The sequence below is a fragment of the Colias eurytheme genome, chromosome 6 (assembly GCF_061535395.1).
Source record: "Colias eurytheme isolate Ceu_HAF_F1 chromosome 6, ilColEury1 Martin Lab GWU primary, whole genome shotgun sequence".
Lineage (NCBI taxonomy): Eukaryota > Metazoa > Arthropoda > Insecta > Lepidoptera > Pieridae > Colias > Colias eurytheme.
The window spans coordinates 13,363,285-13,386,733 of NC_142985.1; the positions used below are offsets into that span (position 1 = coordinate 13,363,285).

The following is a 23,449-nucleotide window of genomic DNA, read 5'->3' on the forward strand; positions in this document are numbered from 1 at the left end:
GTTACCACCCTTTGAAGATAAAATTGATAGACGTCAAATGTTGCCTATTAAATTGGCTCCACTTTAGTAATTAATATTTGAGAACCATCAAATCAAAATATTTTATCCTTGTTTCCTCTGGTAGCTAGCTACCACAATCGAGAGTTTCGTACATGAAATTATTGGGCATCTCATCAAAATAAAGCTACTCACGAAAAATTAGCTTGATAGTAATCACTTGCAAAAATGGGCGATGTATCCCGGACTATAAGTAAAAATACCTAAAAACAATCACGCGTTGTTTGAAATTTTAATAATTATTTTTTTTATACTATAATGTAATGATGTGTAATTTTTTAACCATTTGTATATTTTAAGACTATCTAAAATGTTTCAACTAATGTAAAATTTAATACTAATATTCGATGTTTCTTAAAATAGAAACTTAAATACAAAAAAATAATACTGATAATAATAAATGCATGCCTTACACTTAAAATTATTTGAGATATATAAAATATTTCTAGAAAAGGTATCATAAAATTATAAAACTTATACATTTACTATTAAATTACAATCTATTCTTCATATCTCATTGAATGCAACATGTAGAATATTTTTATTAATTACCTCAAATGGTAATTTTTTGGTGATTTTCGATAAAACGTTTCATATAATATTTTTGACATTTCACTTCATAAAATTTAACTTAATCTTTTTTTTTCTATGCCATAGCGAACCTACATACTTATGAAATAAACACTTTTAAGATTCGTTTAAAATAGGAAGACTGAAGACGTTCAAATTATTCGTAAGAATTTATAGAGACAACTTCTCAATAGTCAAGTAAAATATAATTTTACCTTTTTTATACCTTCAACGACTTTTCTATATCCATATATTTCACTGAGACTCCGAAAGAGCGTTGTCGTTTTTTAACACGAAAGAAAGAGACAACAATAAAGTTCACTATCTCTCTCTATCTATTTGACGATTGAGAAGTAGACCAACAGTAATTCACAATTAATATTTGAATAGCAATCATCACCAGACCTGTAACTAGGTCTAACTTGCTAAACCAGATTAATTACTAAAACTTGTCCTTACAATATTTCATAATAATATGCCACTTACACAATATAGATAATGGTATAAACAATGTTTTGATTAAATGCGAAGAAACATAGACAAACTGTTTTTTTTACTTGATATCTAAACTGTGACAGATCTTTATATTCGTTTGAGTTTATTATATTTTATCAATGAATTTAAAAGTTTGAGTTTTTTTAAATAAAAATTCTCTAATATAGCGTTCCGACTCCAGAATTCACTGAAATAATTCAACATAATATCTTTTTATCAGTATTTCGCTCTACTCAAATTGAAAGCAATAAAAAATAATGTTTGTTCCATTTTTTTTTCTTCAAAAAACCGGATGTCCCATAGTCCTTTGACTTCCTTCAATTAGAATGTTGTATGGAGGCGAGGAAAGCCGGGTCGACGGACGCCACCTTGGCCGTGAGGAACGCGTGCATGCAGAACAACAGACTTTGTAATATCTGACATTCCAGCTCCTGGAAAATGTATTATAGAAGATATAACATGGGACGTCGTTAATATGAAATTGTTGTTAAGAACTTTAGTATTTCTCTAGCTAGAAAGAGTTTGAGAAATAAATCATAAAAAAGACGTGTGGCACTCGGGGACTGCCGCGGTAAAGCTATTGCATGCTATGTCTTCAAGCCACACCTCCACGCCCGTCGGAGTGGGGAGCGTGAGGTTTTTTCGTAACGGAATTTCTCGATTCGGTTCCCGCGCTCAAGGCCCGCGATAGAAGCTATGCAATAGCTTAAAAAAATAAATGCTACTTTTACGTCTAAATGTCTTAAAAAGCAGACATTTATAAGTTAAAAACATCAAGACACAATTTAAAATATTTTACTTTCATTAATACAATCTATGAAACACAAGATAATATATTTTATAACTCTCATGATTACAAATCTTACCTTTGTTTCAATAACTTTAGTTTCTGTGTCCTGGAAATGTAACTTCAGTTTGGATTTACCGTCATCACTTGAACCTCGTAGTTGAGAAAATCTGGAAAAAAATAATACAACATTATCATCATCTCTATAATATAAAATCGATTCACTTTGCTTGAGCTATATTTAGAAGTAATGTACATGAAAGGAATTTTATAAATCTCAACAGTACCATTACAACGAATTTTCCCTTCTTTGCTTGTTATGTATATGGTCGTAACTCGTTAGATTAGTTTCGTTTTACAACTAAATTAAAAGTTTCTTACCTATAAGCCCATACAGGCGGTGCACCGGGAGACCCCTCACTGAGCGAGAAGCCGTTCGCCCAGTCTAGTGTGAGCCCCGCCGCGCGACCCATGTGCACCACGGTGAATGTCTTTTTCTGGTAACAAAGGGTCACGTTATATTGGTTACTTCAAATACGGGCATTTTAGTTGTATTTAACTTCTGTGTAGATAGTTTTTATATGAGATAATCAACTAAATACCACATTTAGCTTTTATAAAATCTAGTATAGATTATTATCACAATTATTATACTAGATTCTTATACTATATTAAACAACCTCTTTTAAAGCATCGTAAGTAAAAAGAAAATCAAGATGATAGACATTTGACAGACATGCCAAATGCAATAATAGCATAATTTAAAAATATTATATATGCTAGGTTAAATAATAATTATTAACAATGAAAACAATAAAACACGAATGCATGTTACCAAAACAGCCTGTCTGCATGGACCTGCCACCGACAGCGGGATTCTTTGAAAAGTTGATATGCAATTTTCGCTACTTAATGTTCCCGTGTGAATGGCACCACGGTACAGTTTTCTATATCAGGAGCAGGAAGAATTTAGCCCTTGAGAAGGAGAAGCAAATGGCTAGTGCGTTTGCGATAATCTGGCACCCTTACAGTGCGATTAAGTTCTATTGGGATTGCATCGGACTGGTTGTTACGATGTCCGTACTGATATATATGCCGTTCCAAGTGTTTTTAATATGTTAGTAATTCTATTATTTTGTTTTTTACGATAAACTACAGTAATAAAATCAAATTTCCGTCATAATTATGTTTTTAGGTCCAAATTCTTTCGACCCTTTCATATTATTTTGCGACGCTTTCGCCGCTCTTGACATATGCACGAAATTCATCACTGGCTACAACGATGAAGACAAAAAATCGATCGTATTAAACCTGGGCATGATTGCGAAACGATACATTAAGGGCAACTTCATTTTAGATTTTATTGGAGCCCTGCCTTTACAATTGTACACGCCTTATCCTAACTGTGTATATCCTACTAACACTGTGATGTATATTTTTAAGCTACCTCGACTTATAACCCTTAAGGATAAGTGGCAGAACGCGTATGAGCAATTAGAGCTCTCCTATCTGACCACTGCCGCTATCGGCGTGATGGTGCGAGTCGTGTTATTCTTTCATTGGATGACGTACATTTACTACCAAGTTCCAGTGTTCTTTTCGCAGAATAACTATTCCTTCGATGTATGGAGCAAGCGAAGCTTTAACATGACCAAGCAACCTACGTTTCAGATGTACAGTACTAATTTGTTCTGGGTTGTTGGATTATGCATTGGTGCAGGGTATTATAGGCCGGTTGATGAGTTTATAATTAGTGGTACGTTTTAAGTATTTAACGTCAAAGTAACGTTAATACGATTGTTGTTGACTTCTACAACAACGCGACACCTAGTTTTGTAATCTTATCCGACTTTTGAATCTTTCCAGATCTCATTCTAACATCACTCATAAGTTTACTCGGTCTGATCTTCATAATATTTTCATTTGCAACAGTATTTCGTCTCTTCATATACAGCCAATACGACCGATTCACATTTAATGGCAAGCTAAGAGACCTCAAAGAATATATGGAATTAAAGCGTCTACCAAACTTTCTGCAGAAAAAGATCCTTCTATTCGTTAACTATAAATTCAACGGGACTTATTTCAACGAAGAGTACATATTGAATACTATTAACGAGCAAATAAAACAAGACATAAACATGCATTGTTGCAAAGATTTAGTTTCGAAGATACCGCTTTTCCAAGAAATGCCTGTTGCTTTTGTGAATACGATCATTTTTAATCTCGTGGAAGCCGTGTTTATGCCTGGAGAGGTGAACTATTGTTGTTTATTGACGTGACAACGTCTTAAATTAGGTTGCGACTGGGAGTCACTTATGAAAAAGTGTAACGCTCGGTAACGTTACGATGAGTCACCGAACGAGAGAGAGGCCCGCCGAATGCCTTGCGTCTCTCTCCCACTCAACTATGATCGAGAAAAAGACGTTGTCACGTAAAATCTTCGCCCGTAAAACCGACTTTACAGGCAACCATTTTTTTTTACTAATTTACTATTTTTTGCAATTAATTTTTGTTGTTTGTAGGTTGTGGTATCGCAAGGTGAACCTATAGATTGTATGTATATTTTAGCATCTGGATCAATGACAGTTATGGATGCTAATGGAAAAGAGGTAATAATAAAAAATGATTGCTGATTTTAATTTAAATAATGATTTTGTTTGCCAATCGCCGATGTGATTGACATTTTTTTCACGTACAGTCTCGCAAATTTTAAAGGATAAAAATTAAATTATATAAAAACATTTTTTCCGCCGTTTAATGCCGCAGATAACTCATTTGCGAGATGGAGCGCACTTCGGCGAAGACGCTTTGTTCGATCCCACGAAAATCCGAAAAACAACCATAATAGCTCTAGAAATTACGGAGGCATACAAGTGAGATTTTATTTATTCAGTTTGTTTTATGTACAATTCGTTTTATAACTTAACAACTTCAATTGCATATATTGTTTTTTTTTTATATGCAGATTAAGTGCGGAAGCATTTCGCGGGTGCGTGCGTCCGTACCCGCATATCGACGCGCACGTGCGGCATTCTATACAGTTTAGCGAGTCTAAACTGCGCCTGCGCAGGATGACCATAGATTAATACGAGTGTTGTTTATGCGTTTAAGGATAACAAAGATGATGTTTTATGACTTGATAAGGATATTTTGTTTCAGTTAAGAATCGAAGTACATATTTAATTTTGTTAAGTTTAGTTTATTTTGTAGGAACGAGTTTAAGTTATAATAGTTTATGTCATGTTTTGTATAAGAAATAAACTTTTTAACATGAATAGCTGTTTCATTTAAGCTTTCCCAGTTGTTCCTCCCAGTGTTAAGTAAACGGCAGCTCGTGGCGCGTGTCGGTGCTGAAGTAGCGCGGGCACTCACCCCCAGGCGGTGCACCGAGTGCACGATGTTGGCGGTCCAGGCGGCCTCGACGCGCAGCAGCTCGTGGCGCGTGTCGGTGCTGAAGTAGCGCGGGCACTCACCCCCAGGCGGTGCACCGAGTGCACGATGTTGGCGGTCCAGGCGGCCTCGACGCGCAGCAGCTCGTGGCGCGTGTCGGTGCTGAAGTAGCGCGGGCACTCACCCCCAGGCGGTGCACCGAGTGCACGATGTTGGCGGTCCAGGCGGCCTCGACGCGCAGCAGCTCGTGGCGCGTGTCGGTGCTGAAGTAGCGCGGGCACTCACCCCCAGGCGGTGCACCGAGTGCACGATGTTGGCGGTCCAGGCGGCCTCGACGCGCAGCAGCTCGTGGCGCGTGTCGGTGCTGAAGTAGCGCGGGCACTCACCCCCAGGCGGTGCACCGAGTGCACGATGTTGGCGGTCCAGGCGGCCTCGACGCGCAGCAGCTCGTGGCGCGTGTCGGTGCTGAAGTAGCGCGGGCCGGCGGCCGCGGGCCCGGCGGTGGAGCTCTGCACGAGGAAGCAGTGCTGGCGCCAGTCCACCGTCTCGCTCTCCTTCACCGTGCGGAACATCGTCTGGTACACCTTCAGCACCTCCGGGCACTTCGCCAGCTCCGTTATGTTCATCTGCGAATGTGTAGTTACGGTGGAAATTAAATTAAATAAGATTAAGTGATGATTAAACACGAACAACATTGAATCGATTTTCATCAGGCCTTTGATAGAGTTAACCACTAAATTTTTGAGGTGAAAACTTCTTTAGCGGCGTTGAGCACTTTTTCTGTAATGGGTATAAAATCTTAAACTCGCGTCAGGACACGTGACCTGATCGAAAAAGCGTAAGACGGATACCATTCCAAAATATCAAACATGCTCAACGTTAATAATAGAGTTTTCACTTCTGCCGGCACTCCCGGAGTGCAACCCGTCTTTTTTTATAAGTATTTCTAAATCGTGAATGGATAATATTCAAATTAACCGTACATAAAAAACAAAGAACAAATAAAAATTGTAAATTATTGTACAATATCTTAATCAGGTAAGTGATATTTTTTTTTAAACAGGAGAAAGTAATATAGAGTTGCCATGCAATGTTGCAATAGAAATACTTGACGGGTGACAGGTCAGGTCTCATTAGATTAAGTTTTTTTTTATTTTTTTTTGCGTTACGCCGTACGCGTGACATTTTTGAGTTACGCCGTATGCGTGACATTTTTGCGTTACGCCATACTCGTGACATTTTTAAGATCATAAAGAAGTTTCACTTCTTACGTGTGTACTCTAGTACACGGATTCTTTTTTTGTACTATATTTTTAACACGGAGAATAGATTTTTTATACTTCTTGTCTTTGCCTCAATTTTTACTTTGACATTTTTAATCATTTTTAGGGTTCCGTAGCCAAAATGGCAAAAACGGAACCCTTATAGTTTCGTCATGTCCGTCTGTCCGTCTGTCCGTCTGTCCGTCTGTCACAGCCGATTTACTCGGAAACTATAAGTACTACAGTGATGAAATTTGATGGGAATATGTGTTGTATGAACCGCTACAAAAATATGACACTAAATAGTAAAAAAAAGAATTGGGGGTGGGGCCCCCCATACATGTAACTGAGGGATGAAATTTTTTTTTTCGATGTACATACCCGTGTGGGGTATCAATGGAAAGGTCTTTTAAAATGATATAAAGTTTTCTAAAAAACATTTTTCTTAAAGTGAACGGTTTTTGAGATATCAGCTCTCAAAGTCGTAAAAAGTATGTCCCCCCCCCTCTATTTTTATAACTACGGGGTATAAAATTCTAAAAAAAATAGAGGTGATGCATGCTAATTAACTCTTTCAACGATTTTTGGTTTGATCAAAGTATCTCTTATAGTTTTTGAGATAGGTTGATTTAACTGTAATTTATTATATTTGCTGCTACGGAACCCTTTGTGCGCGAGCCCGACTCGCACTTGGCCGGTTTTATTGTCATTGGCTTTGTTTCTACTTCGAAAAAGAGTCTAGTTTTAAAAGCTAGCCAATAATAAAAAGGAAACACAAACAAAAAGCGTCCACCAACCGGCGGCGTATCAAAGAGCATGACGTCCGTGCCCTTGAGCACGAGGAACTTGTGGCGGTAGGTCTGCCACGGCTGCGCGCCGCACACCTCGCCCTCCGCCACCCAGCCCAGGTACTCGATGCGCTCGCCCGAAGGCAGGTGACGGTTCAACAGCTTCATCTGCACATGGGATTTTTTAAATTTTTCACTAATAGTATACATTCACGTAACCTTCGTTGAAGTTTGACTCAAGCCTTTTTAATTCAGCTATGTGGTTTTAATACGTAACATAAAATGGAAAATTCAGAATGTTGCTTAAATCCTACTGTGAAAGTTATTTTGATATTCATAACATTTATCATCTGTATCATCTATGGAGATAATGCTCTGTATCTTATTACACCTGTCTGAAATTAAAACTAAAGTGTGAAATCATAATATCTTTTTCTAACCTTTTTTTTTCAAAATTTAAAATATTCTGCTATGCCGCCTCGTAATCTATTTTTTTATATTCTTTATAAATTTAAATTTAAAATAATTATTCCAGCGGGGGATGAAAAAATATGATGTCAAACAAACCTGTAGATTAGTAAGTCCCATAATATTGTCGGAGATGCTCTTGAGCCAGTGCGATAGTGCAGCCGGCTCGTCCACGTGGATCACTCCGGTCGTCACGTGCGCTCGAGCACCACGCACCTGTGTAACATATGTTTAAATTACTTTAATCATCCTATTATAACTCAGCCAAATTGGATCATGTGTGTTTATTATAAAATTGTAGACATAAAGGTCAAAATAGAATTTTAATAAAAAATTGGTTGTTTGTAAAGTCGGTTTACTGACAATAGTTGAACGTGACAACGTCCGATTGTGCTTCTTTGTCGCTCGTTCCGCGCTCTCGCTTGCACTTCAAGCCTTACATGGAACGCCTCAGAGCGAGATAACGCCGCATGAGTCATGTTTTTTCGTGCGTGCAACCGGCTCTATCGAATTATAAGACGTTGTCACGTCAAAAAATATATTTTCTTACCTCAAATGCTCCAGGCCTTAGTTTATCCGTCCCAAGCACGTAGCGTGTCACATAGCCCATCATCAGAGGTACTGAAATAGCAACAGTTTAGAGAAGAATGTGATTTAGTAATAATTTTAAGATATCTAATTTGTTTACCAAAATCCGAGTTCTTGCTATAAAAAAAATGTGTGCGTGTACTAGTGTACGTAAGAAGTGAAACTTCTTTATGACCTTATTTTTCAAAAATAATTTACTATATGCAACTTTACAGAAATACGTCGTGGCGAGAAAAAGATGGCGCGTAACGGAAAAATGTCACGCGTAACGAAAAAATGTTACACTAAATTTTTTCCCAACCCCGATAAAGAAGTTTTCACTTAAAAAAATAATGAATTAAGCAATAAATACAATACCAGAAACAACGTCGACCCACTCCCGCGTGCCCTCGAGCCGGTCGGACGCGACGGATGGCGGCCGCGACTCGCGCGCCTCCACTGAGTCGCCCCACGCGCTCTGCAACACAATGCACACTACAACTTGAAGTACTATGACACTTTGTATGTATGTTTTAATAATAAATATTATAGGACATTATTACACAAATCGACCTAGTCCCACAGTAAGCTCAATTAAGGCTTGTATTGTGGGTACTAGGCGACGATAAATATAATATTTATAAATACATATATAGATAACACCCAGACCCAAGAACAAATAATTGAGTTCATCACACAAATATTTGCCCTGACCGGGGATCGAACCCGGGACCGTCGGCTCAGTAGGCAGTTACTTTACCACTGCGCCAACCGCGTCGTGTTTGTTTTGACACTTTATATGTTACCTACAAAATAATGTGTATACGTTGGTGTGCGTTATATGCGTGTGCGGTATGTGCGTGTACGATAGATGCGAGTGTTATAGCAAGTTATGGGATTTGTTAAAGAATAGAAATATATGAACTCACCTGCCATCCCCCATTAGTTTCAGTCTTTTCAGTATTACAGTTATCATCAACTTTATTGTGCAGCGACGGGTGCTCGTCTCCCGTACTGCTGTCTGTGTCTGATGCACCGTCAGCTGAAACATTTTCACATTTATTAATATAATTATCTAAATTGGTGTTTTTATTTTTTAGGAAATGTAAAATATTTTTAGACTAACCGTTTTAATATTAAAACGATCGTTACACAGATTGTTTTATTTTTTGTTATTGGTATGCAATAGGGTTATGTGTTCGTTCTACTAGATAACTAACTATTAAATTTAAAATTTTCTTTAAATGTTAAGTTTGTTCACTAACCTTGTTTCTGCAGAAACGGTGTAGCAGCTCTATAATGCTTGACGGTGAGCACGACTATGTCGCCAGCGTTGCGCAGGATGTTCACGGCGTCGTCGTGCTTGCACGCTGTTATGTATTCACCGTTTACTGAAATTATGTTCAAAATGAGTTAATTTGATTTGATTATGTTCGTTGGAGTATGGAGTTAAGACATATAGACGCCTCCTTGCTTTGAATTGTATCATTCGCGATTAAAGGTTAATATGATGAAGTGATAAATAATCATGGCTATTGCAAAAATATCCACAAAATTTGTGCTCAGGTAAAAAAAGGCTGTTGTGTCCAAAAATAATAATCATTTTAATTTAACCAAACTAAATATAAAATTAATACGACAGTAAAAGATTGTTCGGTTCAGAACTATTCGCAAACTCGATACGCGTATATTTAGTCCCTACATTTCAAGCATTTCATTCCATGATAATAAAGCGAGCATAACATCCAACCCATTACTACATCGACTTTTATCAAATATTTTCTTCACTATCGCACCATCTCCGAACATTAAAAAGATGGATGTTTCACATCGCACAGCAAAGACGCGTGTTCCATCAAGATAGCGCCTGTAAACACACCAAATGCAGTCTTCAAATAGACACGCTGTAGTGCACTGACCTAAAATTTTGAATAATTGCTCGCACGATTATCATAAACGAAGAGGCACGGTGTGATGTTTTGCCTGCTAAGTTTGAACGCTATGCTCTATTTCTGAACGGTAATAGAATTATGCATAAATGAATTGGTTTAAAAGATAATCTATATTAATATGATAACTTGGAAAGTCCGCTTCTGTAACTTTTTTAAGGCGAAATGACAGCATCGTATTGAATGAAATTGACTTCATGAAATTAAAATAGTAATAGTAGAAGACACAATCAAACATAGTTTACTTCTTTTTCAAAAATCAAACTTTGTTTGCTCTCGACTGGAACCCCGGAGAATAGCTGAAAAAGAAGCGAAAAATAGAAGTCGTGTTCATTTTGTATCGTTAAATACAAAAGAATGGAGCAGATTGAATAACTAGTAAGTATTGCAATACTCCAATGTAGAACATCATCAACATCAATGAATGAATTTCCTCTGAAAACCGTTGCACTAGTTAAGGTCAAGGTCGAAGTCAAGTGCAAACAAAAACAAATAAAAGAATGCCATTTTGTTTTTAGACTTCGAAGAAAACGTACCGGGTTTAGAATTAGAACTGCTTTTCAATTTGTAAAAAGGTTTAATTAATACAACTGGCTATATTATGTTCTTAGGAGATTTATTTTCATAGAAATCACGTGATTTTTTTTATTTCAGTGACTCAAATTTCCTACATTTACTATTTTAGTGAATTTTTTGTGAGTAAGCGTTGAAAGTTTGAATGAAAAATTATGTTCCAGTTAACCTATATTAACTCTTTTGTCCTGAAAATAAAACTTCAACAGAGTGCATTTTCACGAAGGAACTTAACGCAGCAAAGCAGCGGCCGCGGGCGGAAAGCTAGTATATTATTAAAGTCTATTAAAAATACAAAACTCGTTAACAATTAAATATAGGCCAAGAGGCTTCACAGCCTGCTACGTGCTCCATCTTTGAATCAGGCACCACTTGACATTGAATAGGTTAACCCATTATAAGTGACTCTCAGCAACAGTTATAAGAAGTAGATTATAAAGAGGTTTTGGTTATTTTTGTACCAAATAAATTTCGCAAGAACTGGAAATCTCAAAATTCACCATTAAAACTAGATCGTTCCTGACATAGATACGAGCGAAGCTGAGCGAGCAGACAGACCGAACAGACGTTAGACCAATATAGACAAAGAATTCTTTGGCATAAAAATTTCAATGACTTGAACTTCCACAACCTCAAATCGTCTATGACTTTACGCACGAACTACCACGTGCACCGGAGGAGAAAATTCACCGCTGCATCAACGAAATTCAATCACCTTTATGCAAAATAGTCATGCGAAGTTTCAGTGCCAGCAAAGGCGTACAGGTCATTAGCCCTATTGTGCACTATTCTAAACGTAACTTTGCCGTTAGTACAGCAATGTTCCGAAAAAAAAACAATCAAGTTTTCAAAGATCTTATATACTTTCCGATATCATTTCTATCGATTGCTTTACGCTTTCACTGTCACCAAGAGCTCAAGTATCATATCCTTATTTCCATTAAAACTGTTTTCCATCATCATCATTAAAGCATACAAAAGTGGCAATATAGAATCTATCGCATACCTCATAAGTCTTACCTTTGATAACAGCATCTCCAACGAACAGCTGCCCCGTCTGATCAGCCGCTTGGTCCTTGTATATTTTGGAGATGAGGATCGGCAGCTTGTGCTCTGCTCCTCCTTTTATACTGAGGCCTAGACCACCGACTTTCTGTCTGGTTATTTGGACCATTCGCTCCTGAAAAACGAAAAGAAATATAGTATGTTTTTTTTTATACTATACAAGCTGCACTTGCTACATAATATTCACATGCATTATTATCTCTTACAAATACATATATACTATTAAAATTGTTAAGTAAGTCTTGGCTGTCTCGACGAGTCTACGTTCTCTATAATCTGAAGCCATAGGGGCATGAATTAAATGTTAAATTATTTAAAAAATTGTTTAGAAGATTAGGAACTGAAGCATTGCATTGTTCACTACTCTAAACCTAACAAAGCTAACGAACGGTAATAAAGTTATAACTCCACATTGCAACTTTGAGCTTCACATCATAACCACGCGCGTTTGGCTAACGTATAAAAGTTTATCGAGGTTATGAAATATTAGAATTCTAAATAAAAATTTAGGATAAATTCTTTGAGGCATCGCTTTTTTACTAATCATAAATTATTATTTGTTTATGTACCAAAAAAATATCAACAATGTTAAAGAGAGCAGTTAGGTAAGTCAGGTTTTGTTTAAAAATGTGCTCTTCGAACCAGTTCAGCAAGATTGGTCTACAATCTGACAATTCAAAGGTACATTTGACGATAACCTACTTAAATTTAATAAACATAAAAGTCTCTAAAACACAGGTATCATCAGAAGAGCTTTTAAATACGCAGTGCATTTACAAAGGATCGTCGTACCGCAGAACTACGATACATTTCAAGCAACAACAAAGGCCGTCAAAACGCCACGCAACGTGACGGACATTGTTCTTTAGATGTTGAAGAAAAGTTTGCTTGCTTTATATAAAAGTGAAACGTCCATTAAGAGGAACGCACAGATTATATTTCCATGGGAAACTTGAAAATAGATAAAAAGCTTTATACAATATTAGAGTACCTTAAACACAACAATAAAACTATTTGTATTGTTTTCGGTTTTACTAAAATAGGAGATATTAGATGAGAATGATAGACGGTAGATTAAAATTCGATATCAATAGTATCAACGTAACTTTTGGTTGTGCCCAAAATCTTCCAGAAACAAATTTTTGTACTCTGAGTTAGAATATTTGCCGAAATCATGACACTGGTTGCAATGGGAGTAGAGAGTCTCATTTAGTCCTATTTCTATTTAATAAACCGTCTCAACAGCAAGACTTTCGAGAAAGATTAAAAGAAAACTGCGCTCTATCTATCCATGTGTGTTGATAGTTACGATGCTAACGACGGAAATATGGTATACGGAAACATGTTATGCGTAAACAAATAACACTGAAAGTGGATCAATGCACACAATACCTACGCATCAAACAAAACTATTTAACTTTTCGGCTACTCTTTCAACAAACAATATGAATTTGAACGAATAAAACACCGCAACTCAAACACGACCACGGTTTGATTAAATGTAAATATCCAATGGTTTTTTATAGCAATAGCTATTCAACGATAACTGCAGCGCTTGTTCACGACGTATTTCATAACGTGACGATGGCCGAAAGCTGCCTTATCGGTCCGTCACGAATGAATTATAATTATATAAAGTACTGCATTCAACGCTTTTAGCGGCCGTTAAAAATAAATTACGAGAGTCATTCACAGACGAGACAGGACGCGATAATCAGATTTTTAATAGAGCTGGCATTTTTAAACACTGCGACGAATTTTTCCGAGTTGTTTAGAATTTTTTACACTCAAATGAATTTAGCATGTTTGAACCAACGTTGTTGAGACGTTTTTGAGTATAATGAAGTTATAACATTACAAATAATTACAACTGCAAAATGTATGAAATCATAACAACATTTTGTCAAGTTATGTTTAGCAGTGATAAATATAATATTTTTTTACACCAATTATTTTTAACCGACTTCAAAAAAAAGGAGGAGGTTATCAATTCGGCCGGTATGTTTTTTTTAAAGTGAAACTTTTATTACAGCGTCTCAAACTTTTTGGTCTGTGTAGCGCATGTCGCGTGTATCGCGGCTGCCGAGTAGGTATACCTACTCGCCGTATAGTAGGTATACCGCCTAGCCGACCGACACGCGACATGCGCTACACAAAGCAGTGTTCGGAACCGTTCGAACAGTTTCACTTTTACCGTGGTTTCATAAAACCACACAACATTTTTTTTTATGTATGTACACCGATTACTCCGTGGTTTCTGAACCGATTTACGTGATTTTTTTTTTGTTCGATGCGGGATGGTGTCGAATTGGTCCCATAAAAATTTTATTCGGATAGGCCCAGTAGTTTTTATTTTATGAGCATTTTTGTCTGTATTGCACGCCTCATAAGCGAAGCGTTGAGGTGGGTACTACTGTCACTTCGCGCAATACATCTGATTTTTCAAACTTAAAATGTCTTTATGTATCATACATTGCACTTGTAAGATAATAAATACACACACATATTAAGAAAAAACACTATTTTTAACGTTCATGATATTTTTGATGTCATTTTTGTTATTTAAACTAGTTAAAAAACAGTTTAAAAAAGTTCTGTCTTGGACGTCCGTGTGTCTGTATGTGCGGATCCTTTTTCTTGTTAACACGATAGCGACCGAAATACTTTACTAATCGAGTCTTTTTTTTTCTCTTACGCTTGAGTATGCTCAGGAATAGAACCCTTTCATTTTTTATTAACATTTTTTATTTTTATTAAATAAACAAAAATAATAATTAATAAATATTTATTAAAAAAAAATTATGAGGCGTGCACTTTTGGATTTTCCAAATTATTTGTAAATGTTGCAAGTGCAAGTTTGAAGTCGGTTGTTTTTAACGCAGTTATTGACTTGTGTAGTAAGTAATCCAGTGCCCACAATTGTGCTAATTTTTGACCCAAAAACGGTGCTTTTATGTCGATCTATTATTATAAAATACTAGCGACCCGCCCCGGCTTCGCACGGGTGCAATGCTGATACTAAATACACTACAGAAAAACTGTGAACGTTGTACTATATAAAAACATAGCGTCCCGCTCCGGCTTCGCACGGGTATAAAATAGATAGCCGGGCGGCCGGTCTGTAGCGCTGCAAACGCTACGTCCCGCAATTTTTAAATCTGTATAGGGTAAAAGCCGGATAGTTGCGCCAGTGGGATACTTGCCGCAGTTTCGAATACACTATGTTACGGACATTAGTGGCAATAACGCTTTACTATAGTTGTAAGTACCCCTCCCGCAGACCTCAGTGCCACGTCAATCGTTTGTGTAGAATCACGCGTTTCATCTGTGCGAGCGAAATTGTTCCGCGGTGAAACTTCGATAGGCGTTGAAACTATATTGGTAAGTCATTTGTATTGAATATTTTTGTTACTAATTGTGATTTCAATATAGTTTATGTTTCTTTGCGTGCATTAGACTTTAAATTATACTGTTAATTACATTTTATTGCAAAATATTGTTGATTTATTTCGCAAATAAAAAGGGCAAGTACCCGTATCAAAAAGGATAGTCGCCTTAGAAACTTGTGCGGATAGTTGCTCTCGGGGCAACTATCCGCAACTACAAATTCTTTCACTAGCAAATATTAATATTATTGCGTTTTTATTGGCGTTTTTATTGGCATTTAAGGCATCTCCGTGCCGGTACAATATTCATTTCGCTAATTTTTTATTTAACTTCCAGGAAAATACCCTGTCCTTGATTTTGAAAATGAAAAAAGACTAGTGACTCATATACTAAAGCTCGGAGACGCAGGATTTCCTCCTGAAAGAAATACAATTCGTCAGCTAGCTTACCAGTTTGCCGAAAATTTGGGGTTAAAGCATAACGGCTGGGCCACAATGGTTAAAAAGCTTTCTGGAAAGAAATCCCGAAATAGTTTTGAGGCAAGCTGAGGGTTTATCAATTGAAAGAGCGAGGGGTCTCAACAAGAAGACGTTGCAAAATTTTTTGATCTACTTATTACCTACTGTCTTAACTGAGAATGAATTGCTGGTTAAACCAGATGGAATATTTAATATGGATGAAACTGTATGCTGCATGCGATGTGGAAAGATGAAATCCCTCACTTCTGATGATTATAAGGCTTATTACACTACCCGATATGAAGGGCCCTGCATCTAGGGTGGGCGTGTTCCCTAGTTAGTGTGGCGCTTATTACACTTCTCTGCGAATTGGGCCCTAACTCAGTTTATACGCGAATGTCTAGAGAGATAAACGTATTGTTGCATTTTACATTATGCCGCCGTCAGTATCGAAACTTCAAAAAGTTGCTGTAGCAGTGGCAACCGTTGACGCAATAACAAATATTAAAAAAGAAGAGAAAGATCTGGGTGAAAGAGTATTTGCGGTTACGTGAAAAGCTTTCAAATATGCAAATACTAAGCGTGCTTGAACCGGGAGTTTTAATGAATTAATTAGAGTACGTGCAGAACAATTTGAACACTTGTTGAGTTTTAAAACAATTAAATAAACAATTGATTTTAACAATTTATTTATTTGTTAACATGGCGGTGTGATCACAAACATTTGGAACTTCCCTTTTAAGTTATATAAACCTGTAGTAGGGAAGTTTGGTGACACCTTACATACAAAAGCAGCCACTCCACGCACTAGTCGCGCGGCAACTGAGCTCCCTAACCGCCCTAAACGTTATTACATTACCCAATCTGCAGGGCGCTTAGGGAGCTAGGCAGATCGGGCAGACCCGATCGCCCTAAATCGGGACACTAACTCCCTAAGTCTTATTACACCACTCTTAGTTAGGGTTAGGGTCCCTAAAAATTGGGTGGTCTAATAAGCCTTTAATGCCAAAGTTGTAACAAATAATAAAGACTGATTAAGTGAATTGATATAAATTTGTTTTTTTATTTAAAAAAAATATTGTGAGGCATCTATCCCCTCACGAGGCAAGTATCCTCTGAAGTATTATTTACGGTAGGCAACTATCCGCTAGATTGGGCAACTATCCTTCATTTGAGAGGTCAAATAAAACAGGATTTACTCAAAACCTTTAATAATTATGTTTAATAAAATAGGCTAATATGATGGTTTAAAGACCTATCTTTTGATATACATGTTTCATTATTCTTATTAAGTACATAATTTTTCATAATATAGCTTTTTTGAAAAGTGGCGCAACTATCCGGCTTTTACCCTAATATCTTCGAAAATATTCACTTAAATCATACGGTGTAAAGGGCCATATAGATCTATATTAAATGAACAATGTATTCAAGGTATTTAATTGGTTTAGGATAAATGCTGTATTGGTTCAAATCGCATCGAAAATTAGCTATTATTTGTCGTAAAAAGTAAATGACAAAAAAAAGTTATTGTGGGTTATCCATAAGAGATAGACATATACCATCGCGGACTTTTCTGTAGACCTTTTCAATGTGTACAATACTTAGTACATTATTTTGATAAAACTCGTAGGGTTCAGCCTGCGTTTGCAATTTAAGCGGAAAAATGTAATTTTTTACGACATCACATTAGAAACCTCAACAAGTCAATAACTGCGTTAAAAACAACCGACTTCAAACTTGCACTTGCAACATTTACAAATACAGGCAAAAATGCTCATAAAATAAAAACTACTGGGCCTATCCGAATAAAATTTTTATGGGACCAATTCGACACCATCCCGCATCGAACAAAAAAAGAATCACGTAAATCGGTTCAGAAACCACGGAGTAATCGGTGTACATACATAAAAAAAAAAAAAACATACCGGCCGAATTGATAACCTCCTCCTTTTTTTTGAAGTCGGTTAAAAATAACAGTACTTCTCCACGATTTAATGGATGTTATTATACATATAAACCTTCCTCTTGAATCACTCTATCTATTAAAAAAACCGCATTAAAATCCGTTGCGTAGTTTTAAAGATTTAAGCGTACAAAGGGACATAGGGACATAGGGACATAGGGACATAGGGACAGGGAAAGCGACTTTGTTTTATACTATGTAGTGAAGCTCAAGTGAATTTCTATTTAAAACAAAAAAATTGGTTGTCTGTAAAGTCGGTTTACTGACGATAGTTGAACGTGACAACGTCCGATTGTGCTTCTTTGTCGCTCGTTCCGCGCTCTCACTTGCACTTTAAGCCTTACATGGAACGCCTCAGAGCGAGGTAACGCCGCATGAGTCATGTTTTTTCGTGCGTGCAGCCAGCTCTATCGAATTAGACGTTGTCACGTCAAAATGTTTGTAATCCTGTTAGGTATTGTATGTAAAAAATGATAACGAAGCTATTTTAAAACAGTACTTATTGTTCATGCCGAAAACTTCCACAGTCTGGTCTGGTTCAACATCCAGTGTAGGCAAGGGCTGGGTAGGTAAATTTATAAAAAATTACACACAAGGGCTTAAATGTGAATAAAAAATGACCGTTACCCTTTGATAAGGCTGGATAATAAAGACTTAATAATATCCGCGCAACATGCAACCTTTTAAATAATTAAAAAGATCTTATCTCTGTAGAATAAACACTGTTTATTTATACGGAGTGATATTAAAAACATTTATTTACTGGAGGTCACTATGGGTATTATTCGCGGACCTAAGGTCTAGGTTAGTTAAATGCAGCTTGTACAGAATTGTTATACCGCACGTGCTTAGAAATTTGCGTCCTTGACGATAGCCGCAAGATTGCCGCAGGTGAATACATACAGTACTATATATTGAAGTAGATTTCTATGCAAAGTAGCTATTGTCAATACCCGAGCATAAAATAATATGTTTGGGCTAAAAACTTTTGATATCAACAGGACAAGATACCAGTTAGTATTAAGGTAATAGGTACCTAGGTATCGCACGCCTCATTATCTACTACCTATATAAAAATAAGTCGGGTTTTCCTTCCTGACGCTATAACTCCAGAACACACGAACCGATTTCCACGGTTTTGCATTCGTTGGTAAGGTCTCGGGCTCCGTGAGGTTTATAGCAAATTAAAGGTGTCTCTGGTGGCGAAACGGAGTTCGCCGGGTTTACTATTCAGATATAAAGATCTTTTGGGCTCTACATCCAATCTCGTAGAGCCTACGTGCATTAAAACGACCGCCTTTAAAAATGGCAAGCGCGCGTGCAACGTGCGGCACGCTCTTAGAGCGAGCGCCCACGAGCAACTTTGTCTCCGCAACAATTTTGTCTCCGCAACTATTTTGTCTCTCCAGCCATGGGCTAGTATGAAAGTGCGCGTACGTAGCGACGCAACTCCCGGGAGACTTTTTTGTCCGCGGGTTCGGAGACAAGCCCGCGACGCAACTGTCGCCCTATCTATTGGTTTCAATGCAAGTGCGCGCACGGCGACAAAAATGTTGCCAGGCGACGGCCGCCGGCCAGTTGCCGCGTAACCGGCGTAGCGATAATACCTATTTATGTCAACGTATTTATTCTCGTACACTGTAGTTTTAACCGACTTAAAAAAAAGGAGGAGGTTATCAATTCGGCCGGTATATTTTTTTATGTATGGACACCGATTACTCCGAGGTTTCTGAACCGGTTTACGTGATTCTTTTTTTTTTTTGATGCGGAATGGTGTGGAATTGGTCCCATAAATTTTATTCGGATAAGCCCAGTAGTTTTTATTTTATGAGCATTTTCGTCTGGTCTCGATGACTTAATTGAAATGTAGCAAGTAACTTTGATTCATTTCCAGGTAACCGATTGAGCTGAAATTTTGTATACGTATGTAAATTGGATAGCGATGAAACATTATTATGACATAGCGCTGATTTGATGATGGAATCGGAAGGTGGCCATAGGAACTTAGTAATATTATATTGACTCAACTTTATCGAGTTTGAGCTCGTTTGATTCGTGTTGAAAAATACACTAAAAAGTATTAAATAAAAACTACTTTACTTTTTACAATTACGATTACTTACATATCTTTTTTTTTTTTTTTTATATTAGAGCGGGCAACGGAGCAGGTGGGTCACCTAGTGAGGCAATCACCACCGCCCATGAGCACTCACAAAGTTACCTTTGTGAGGCTGTTGCTGACTAATATTATAAAGAGGAAAGGTTTGTAGGTAAGTATGGTTTTCAGTTTTCACGCATAAACTACTGAACCGATTACAATGAAATTTAGCACACATAAAGAGGGTAACTTGGATTAACACATAGGATAGGTTTTATCCCGGAAATCCCACGGGAATGGCAACTATGCGGGACAAGAGCACAGACCACAACCGTTTCTTCGAAATCCATGTTGATAAATGCAGAAAATTTTAAAGAAAAAGTTGCGTCGCTGTCGCTTTCGTGTGCGCATCGTTCAAAACTTTGCGAGGAGACAGCGACAGAGACAAAATAGTTGCCGGGCAACTAAGTTTCTCGTGGGCGCTCGCTCTTAGTTTGCGATCTAAGTAGTTATTTTAATCATTTCTTCTCCCAGATAAATAGATAGTATGGCATCAGCCGCGACTTGCTGTCCGACACTTGCACCATGCGGTGCGGATCCGACACAAACAAGAGACGTGAACTCACCCTAGCGTGCGGCACACTCTTGTCCCTCGCGGGCGCGGGCACGATGACCTCGCGCTGCACGGTCACCGCGTCCATCGTGAGCACCAGCCGCGCCGGCATCGGCCGCGACTTGCCGTCCGACACTTGCACCATCCCCGTCCGGATCTGACACAAACAGAAGGCATATGCTCATAGTGTTTATATTTGAGGTCGAGTTTATTGTGATCTATAAATAATGTTAAAAATCATCCTAGTCAAATAAAAATTTATTACTAAAGGAGAATGTATAGTCCTTTTGCTATAATATAAATGCATTCAGAGATTTTAGTTCATATTCAATCGTTAAAATGGGCTTTTCCATAACTCACAGCCTATAAGCCGACAAAATAATTGTATAACCTACCTTTTTACTACTAACTACATAATATTAAGAATTTACCAGTATGGACAATAGGGTAAAAGTTTAGAAAAAGATAAAAGGTAAAAGTTTATTTATAGAATACACACCATTTTACCATGATCAAGGATGTTTCTTTTACCATTCCCAAAACACCATTTAACAATCACATTTTGAAGAAACTGTATTTGTTTTAAATTAGTTCGAATCTATAGCTATTAGCATACCCTCAACACAGCATTAATCTCCTTAAACAAGAGGTGAGTGACACTTTGATCAAATAAAAGGCTTTAACTGCAATACTGGAAACCTTATAATCTCATTTACATTGTGTCAGTATCAATTGTATTTGGGCTAAATGCACAATTTAATTAATCAATGCACCAATGGCTTGACCAATATTTTGTATGTTTGTATGCAACCTTTAGACTTGATTTTGAAGAACTTTTTATGGACAGTTTTTATTCAACCTTGAGCATTTATCAAGAATCGTTACAATTAAATAATTTCATGAGTTTATGCATGTTTCTTTAGTTATTTATATTTTGTCACTCTATTTACAACAAAAATAGCAATAAGTATTTAAATACGGATTTTAACAATGTATCTAAAACCAAAAAGTATATAGTAATTACAATCTAATCACTAAGGTTTATATCGCTGTTATATTTGTCATAAGTACCTTCTTTACAGACCGGCTTGCTAAACCTTCAATATTTAATTTTAATTCTGCATGAACTAAAACATGCTATTGATGTAAAAAAGCAGTAACTTGATTTAAAGTTTAGAATTTAGATATTAAACTTTGTCACATAATAATTACTGATGTTTTAAAGAAAAGAATTTTAATGGATCCTCATTAACTCTATCTAGACTCTTATGTAAAAGTTAACGAGTTGATAGTTACTCTTGTTTTAAAATGGTATACCATGCAAGTAATTATTTTCTGATAAGACAATACTTTAAACAATGTGATAGGATAAACTTCAGCAGTTTTGTTCAAAAGATCTGAATTGTATCTCAATTTACACTACAATGAATTACTGCTTACTTTTATGGATGTATAATATGTAATAGTTATATAATCACTGAACTATTTGAAAAGTAATAACGTGAAAACAAACTTAAACTGTCTATGAAGTATGACTATTTATACAACAGAATAATTCCTTTAAAACAAAAGGAATTCCAATCATTATTTAAATAACTCATGTTTAAAAGATGTAGAAGTATTTCCTATACTTACTCTTTCATCTTTCTTTTCCTCTATAGGCGTCATCATTGTGAATTAAACACCATATTACGATAGTAAAATTAACTTAAGTTTTAAAAACTCGAATTCAATCTTCTTTCATAAGTCATTATTTTAATAGTTAGGTGTGTTTCTAGTTCAACACGTTAGATAGTCCAATGCACTCACATTGCACACATTGCGTTCTAATATTTACGAGTTTTACGTTAATACTCAAATACAGGTCAGTAGCTTACAATAAATCAATATACGAGACACAAACGAGATCAAAACAATAGGAGAAATCCTTCTAATACTACACTTTTGAACACAATAATAAAATCAAAAAGTCTCATTCACATTTATAATATATATTCAAAGATATTAATAATAAACTCAACCGTATTTTTTGGCTATTTTAAATTTTATTCTTGTTAATTTTGCTCAGAGAAGTAGTCTATCTCCATTAAATCAAATTCATAGACTGACAGATATCAAATGTGAAAACTGAAATGTCATGTCACCAATGACTGTCATTTAGTCTATATGACGTAAGGAATAGATAAAAAACAAGTTTCGACTATATTACAGATAATATTATACGGGTACGAACTGTAGCAACACATGTAGAGATAAACTACGATAATAAAAGCATCTACAGACGCTCCGATTTGGTTGGTGCCAACCTCAGGTGCCAACCATATTGGAACCGACATGGCAACCATTCCAACATTGCTACAGATTGTCCGACGGTTGGCCTTCCAGCTGTCAGTTGACCATCATCACTACATAGTATAAAACAAAGTCGCTTTCTCTGTCCCTATGTCCCTATGTCCCTTTGTACGCTTAAATCTTTGAAACTACGCAACGGCTTTTGATGCGGTTTTTTTTAATAGATAGAGTGATTCAAGAGGAAAGTTTATATGTATAATAAAATCCATTAAATAGTGGAGTATATTTACGTTTTATGACAAATAATGGTTAATTTTCGAAGCGATTTTAACCAATAAAGCATTAATCCTTAACCAATTAAATACTTTGAATACATTGTTCATTTAATATAGATCTATATGGCAAATATAATATAATATATGCAGTTGACATATGATTTGAAGTAGTGAACGGACGTCTTGCCTCATGCCACCGGTATTATCGAAAAATGCTTAAAATATAGCGTTGGTTGCAGCAACCATTGTTGCTACAGCACCGCTACAAAAGGAACCAAGGAAAAAACGAAGAGAATAGGCTAAATTCTACTATAGAAATAGAGAAAATTACAGTCATATGCGGCTCCTTTAGGAATTGGATGATGAAGATTTCCGAACATATCTTC

The 23,449-nt window shown here is 36.6% G+C and overlaps 1 protein-coding gene across 1 annotated transcript; it reads right to left on the reverse strand.

Annotated features, from left to right (window-relative positions):
• Window positions 1–531: 531 nt before the first annotated feature.
• Syn2 (Syntrophin-like 2) lies at window positions 532–22,587 on the reverse strand. The gene is made up of 13 exons (XM_090103283.1): window positions 22,132–22,587; window positions 20,510–20,653; window positions 11,930–12,089; window positions 9,653–9,778; window positions 9,317–9,429; window positions 8,766–8,865; window positions 8,371–8,441; window positions 7,920–8,036; window positions 7,362–7,520; window positions 5,689–5,928; window positions 2,291–2,406; window positions 1,989–2,079; window positions 532–1,553 (listed from the first exon to the last, which is right to left on the reverse strand). The coding sequence occupies exons 1-13, from the start codon at window positions 22,165–22,167 to the stop codon at window positions 1,440–1,442; spliced, it is 1,587 nt and encodes a 528-aa protein (XP_089959409.1). The 5' UTR covers window positions 22,168–22,587; the 3' UTR covers window positions 532–1,439.
• Between the last annotated feature and the right edge of the window lie 862 nt (window positions 22,588–23,449).

What these genes read in the sequence shown, in the direction of transcription:
- Syn2 (XM_090103283.1), bottom strand. Translation starts at nt 22,167, where the DNA reads ATGATGACGCCTATAGAGGAAAAGAAAGATGAAAGA. An exon ending in ACTCGGTGCACCGCCTGGGG is followed by an intron (nt 2,407 to 5,688) that starts GTGAGTGCCCGC and finishes CTTTGTTACCAG; the next exon opens with AAAAAGACATTCACCGTGGT. An exon ending in CCGCCTGTATGGGCTTATAG is followed by an intron (nt 2,080 to 2,290) that starts GTAAGAAACTTT and finishes ATTTTTTTCCAG; the next exon opens with ATTTTCTCAACTACGAGGTT.